At 38.5% G+C, this 5,287-nt stretch overlaps 1 protein-coding gene across 1 annotated transcript; it reads right to left on the bottom strand.

The window, feature by feature from the left end:
- Positions 1–207: 207 nt before the first annotated feature.
- On the bottom strand, positions 208–3,565 carry LOC109166461 (protein FAR1-RELATED SEQUENCE 5-like). The gene is made up of 5 exons (XM_019315415.1): positions 3,487–3,565; positions 1,891–2,731; positions 1,091–1,497; positions 607–923; positions 208–381 (listed from the first exon to the last, which is right to left on the bottom strand). The coding sequence occupies exons 1-5, from the start codon at positions 3,563–3,565 to the stop codon at positions 208–210; spliced, it is 1,818 nt and encodes a 605-aa protein (XP_019170960.1).
- Between the last annotated feature and the right edge of the window lie 1,722 nt (positions 3,566–5,287).

Raw genomic sequence — 5,287 nt, 5'->3', positions numbered from 1 at the left:
ATAAAAATACCATTTCAAAATTAAATGGTCTGTCGCACACCCAAATATTTCAACACTATCAGAAATACCATCCCTACGTTACGTAACTAGTACATCAACTCTACTTCTGTGGGCAGCTTTGGCTATTATGGCCAGCCGCCAATCCGCATGTTTTGCAAGTACGCTTCTTTTTGAATTGCTCCATAATTGCCACCTCCTTGGCTGATTTCATTCGCTTGCCAGACCCTTTGGTCTTCGCGACTGCGAGGGGTGCACTTTAATCGTGTCTGGCTTTGGAACTCCACAATATGCTTCCATAACTGTCTGTTTCGCGTTATCTTCTGCCCTGCTGAATTCTTTATTGCACAGTGTTGTTTCCAATTCTTCTATCACATTTGTAATCTGTTGCATTTTTTCAGCATTACCTCTAGCCATGCCCAAACATCTGTAAATTGTGTTTATAACTTTCCCTTCCACAATGGTATTATGTGCGTTGTTGTTCGCCCCTATTTGTCTCCCTACTCCCATACCTTTTTCTATATGTTTCACAGCTTCTTTGGTCTATCTTAGAGTAATATGCTGTGGAGGTATGTGGTCGATCCGTTCATCTTTTAATACTACAAATACATGTCGACATAGCAGCCCGATCCTTGTGTATAATCGACATGTGCAGCTTGTGTTATTGCTCCCATCCTCAACTATGACAGTGTATCTTTTATTGGTCCCGTCTTCGACCACATATGTCTTCACCCCCTCAACTTCGGTGTACGATCTCACCCGGCATGTAAACCAACCCTCACATATTTCTTTTTGTACATCGGAGAAAACAGTCAATGTGTACACCGTTGCTGCTTCTCGCTCTATGCGCAGGAGGGTCTTGAGAGGTGGTGTTTGCCCGTTGCAAGCTGCGCTAAGTTGCAGATGCTTGTCGCGTTGTTTCCCAACTGCACTTTAAAACGTTTGAAGAATTCAACAAGACATAAATGCTTATTAGTATTACTCTGAAAAATTCTATTCTCAACTTCTGAACGTGAAGTCGTACACAATAGGCCCCCCATAAACACATCTTCAAAAAACGCAGGCACCCATGACGCACACTCATCATGCATACGTTTCAACCAACGATTTTCGAGTAGGCCATACTTCTGAATAACCTCATGCCACGCGCTCTCGAATCCTATGATCGTTGCTTCCTCGTTCCACACAACGGCATTCAACGCACGCCAGAACTCCTCGTTCTTCGCTAATGTATTACCCACTTTATCACCAACCTTAGTCATAATATGCCACATACAGTAACGGTGGCGAGTCCCCGGGAACTCCGTTTCAATCGCAACCTTCATAGCTGGATCTTGATCAGTTATTACTAAAGGTGGTGTACTTCCCATTGCATTCTTGAAGTTTCTGAGGATCCAACTATACGATTCCACGTCCTCTTTATCAATTAGTCCCGCACCAAATGTCACGCATCTCTTATGGTTGTCTATACCTGTGAATGGGACGAACACGAGATTGTACCTGCGTCCACCAACAAGCATTAAATAACCAACATGCAAGTGTCAAAACACCACACCCATAGTTACTTGCACATACTTTTCAAATTCAATGCTCATTTAACAATTAATATCTTATATTTCCATTACTAAATGTAGGTGCACTGCCACAATTGGTATGCACTCACACTAGATATACAGATGCGTACAGTTAGGGTAACAACCAAACTGCCACCACCCCAACCGAACTCCATTACCCTTTTCAGTTACTTGCACACGCGTAAACACCATTATGCACAGACACCTACCAATATAATACTACATAACATGCACCCTATATTATCACCGCAAAACTCACACGTATACACATCTTTATATTTGTTCGACGTGTTTACAAAAGCGTAGTAGTCATATGTACCTGTTAGTTTGGTATGTTGCATCGAAGGACACCACATCTCCAAAAGCCCCATAGTGTATTCTTGACCGCCTATCCGCCCAAAACACGCGTGCTAATTGGTCTTTCTCGTTCACATCGTACTCAAAATACATATCTAAGCAATCATTTTTCTTCTCCAGGTATTGGGATATAACCATCTGTATATCTTTCTCTTTCATGTACGCCAAAAGCTCTCTCCTGTAATTCTTGAAGTCTTGTTGTGTAGCTCCTACATTCTCGGGCCTACCAACCATCTCGGCGAATATATCAAAACTCTTGCTTGCCCCAACGTTTACTTTTCCGCAGTTTGTTATGAATTCCTGATGTCCGATGTCTATTTTCCTATTCACTTTCATGAATCTTTTGAATTTTTCCTCGCACAAGTAGTGTCTGTGTCTGTCTACAAATGTCTTTACTACATACTTCCCCTCACTATGGAACTTCAATACGAGTTTAGCAACGCATCCTACTCTGTTCGTGGTCAGCCGGCGCTTCTGTTTTGTTGTTCTTTCCTCACCAGTCTCTTTACCTTTTGTGTCCTTATACACCTCCCGTGAACATACCACTTGTTTTTTCAAAATATGGCCGTATTTATTTTTTTTATCGGAACTGCGACGCACATCAAATCCAACTGTGCCAGCGTAGTTCGTATAGAACTTAATCCCATCTTCCATTGTGTCGAATATCTGTCCTTCAAATGGTTTCAAGCTTGCGTCACATTCAGGTATCCAAGTTTTCGTACCACCAGGCGACACATCCATAACACAATCGCCTCCATTGTCCATTTCTTCATTGTTTACAGCACCACCCACACCTGAGAATTCTGTTACATATGTAGATTTAAAGTTTAGTACATGATAAATTATATCCCCCACACACATCTAAATTATGTTGCCATACGCACACAAATTACCACTACGTTTCATACCCATTAAAATGATATCTCTTGTTTTCAATTACTATATAATTTTCTGCACCCTTTACACATTTCTTCAAGCACATACCATCTTCTGTACTGAGTATTCTGGTTTAGGTAGTTTTAACGACTTCAACCAAACAAATCGGACATTACGCACATGCCAAACCACACACTCGCACAAACGTTACTCCTTACTACCAATTCCCACGGGTTTACATAAACTGTTCTCATTCATTAAATTATTACCACAACTAGTCAACAAACATGAAAACATCCATTCATCTTATCAAGCTACCAAAACATGTATACATGTTGTGGGTATTTTATTTTACCTTCTGCTTAACTTATCAACCACTTCAAATTACATTGCCAACATAAGATGTTGCATAAGCCCTCACAAATTCATGCTCCCACACCCTAACATATTATGAGTATATTTCCCTTCCCAATTAAAAGTACCAGTACTGTTGCTCTCCTAATATACAATACACGCATTCACCTAATCAACTACTCGCACACACCGCACATACTCTATACACCTGTGTGTTACACTCCGGCAACAACATAACTTTGTTTAAGATGTTGCAAATGCCATAACTTACGAACGCACAAGCTATGCAAACAACCAAATTAAAAAACACCAAAAACGGCACACATACCGGATGTCGACAAGCCATGCACACGGCCCCAACCAGACTTCTTCACCGTTTTAGCTGTGAATGCACAAGCCACCTCCATCGTTTCCTTTCTTCGGTCAGTGCGTACCGTGAAACATATAGAAAAGCTATGTAATTAAATGGTAACCATTCTTACGTAGGCTATTACTGTGCATGATAATATATTAATATTCTTCCCAAAAACAAATACAACTATACAATTACGTGAATATCACTATGCTTAGAATCTGACCATAATTAGTTCCTAAATATCTTTTAATCTTAACCATCAAATTTAAATGTGTGAATGGTGGTGATGGGATCTCATGATCTCATTTTAATTAGGTACCTCATGGGAACCAAAGTCTCTCTCTCTCTCTTTATATATATATATATATATATATATATATATATATATATATATATATATAGTAGGGTAATATTATTACAAGTTGGGTTAGGAATAACATTTAGGCTTTAGCTACTTTATGGATTCTAGGGATAAACCATCTTGGGCCAAATACTATTTATTGGGGATATAGGATTTGGGCATTTAATATCATAGCTTATAAAACTAAGGTCCATAGTAACATATCTAGGCTTAGGGTCTTTAATATAGGCAAGGGTCCACGGTCCTCCGTGGGCCACAAGTAACACCCCCTAAAAACAAGCTATTTAAAAGCCTTAAACATGCAGATAACTGAACTAAACAACAAACACAGCGGAAGACTAAAAGATAACTGGATAAATATAAATCCAAGTCATGGGGTGTTATGCCACGTTCACCAACAAGGATGAACGCTACGACAATATCTGCATTGTTTACAACTATCCAAAAGTCTCAAAAGTCTACAACTAGAGCGGTACACAGGCCATAAAACCAACGGGAGAAGCTATGCTAACAGGCACTAGACTGCGCACTCGCTTAGACATCACCTGAAATAACACAATAAAACATGGGACGACGCCCGGTCAGCGAATAATGCTGGTAACCCACAAATACATGTGAAACAACATACATAGATAAGATATAAGTTGTAAACCCATTTTTGAAACGGAATACATAAGTATATAAGTACAAAACCAAGATCAATAGTCAATACAAGACTCAACACTCTCAACAAGGATACGGGAACACATCCCAAAACCACAAAGGATAACCACAACACAAAAGATAACTACAAGACCCATGGCAACACATGCTGTGACACCCCAAAATCCAAATTCAATTAACGGATTAATTAAGTAATTAATCCTATTTCAATTAGTGAATTAATTCCTAAAATCCTGAAAATTCAATACTTGGGGACTAATAATTGACTAGTCAACCCCAAAGTCAAAGTTGTACCTTGAGCTTTGTAAGGAGTTCCCTTGTTCCTTATATTTCCTAATGTTAGCAAGGGTATTCTTGACCTTTCACATGGTGTTAGAATTGTAACCTAACCTAGTAGACCATCTTCATTCTATCCCTATACTTTCTAAAAATCTAGCTCCACCTTCTCTCTAAAAGGTGAGTAGCTTTCCTTCCAAGCTGATAGGCATATTTTACACTCTTATTTTAGGTACATCTTTTTAATAATTTTATATTAATTATTACTATTTTATAATAATTATTTCTTTTTGGAGTTTAATAATTAATAAGCAAAATAAATATTTTATTTAGTTATAATATGTTTTTAGTTTAATTCTTTAAATTCAATTTAATCTAATCCTAATATCATGGCCCAAACCGTCAATGCTTAGCATAATAGACAAAAGTTATTTTGTTTCTTAATTATTATGTACGTTGCAGCAAGAGTTGAAT

This window comes from Ipomoea nil, unplaced genomic scaffold, assembly GCF_001879475.1.
Source record: "Ipomoea nil cultivar Tokyo-kokei standard unplaced genomic scaffold, Asagao_1.1 scaffold3100, whole genome shotgun sequence".
NCBI classification, from domain to species: Eukaryota; Viridiplantae; Streptophyta; class Magnoliopsida; order Solanales; family Convolvulaceae; genus Ipomoea; species Ipomoea nil.
This window is presented reverse-complemented; position numbering and strand designations above follow the sequence as displayed.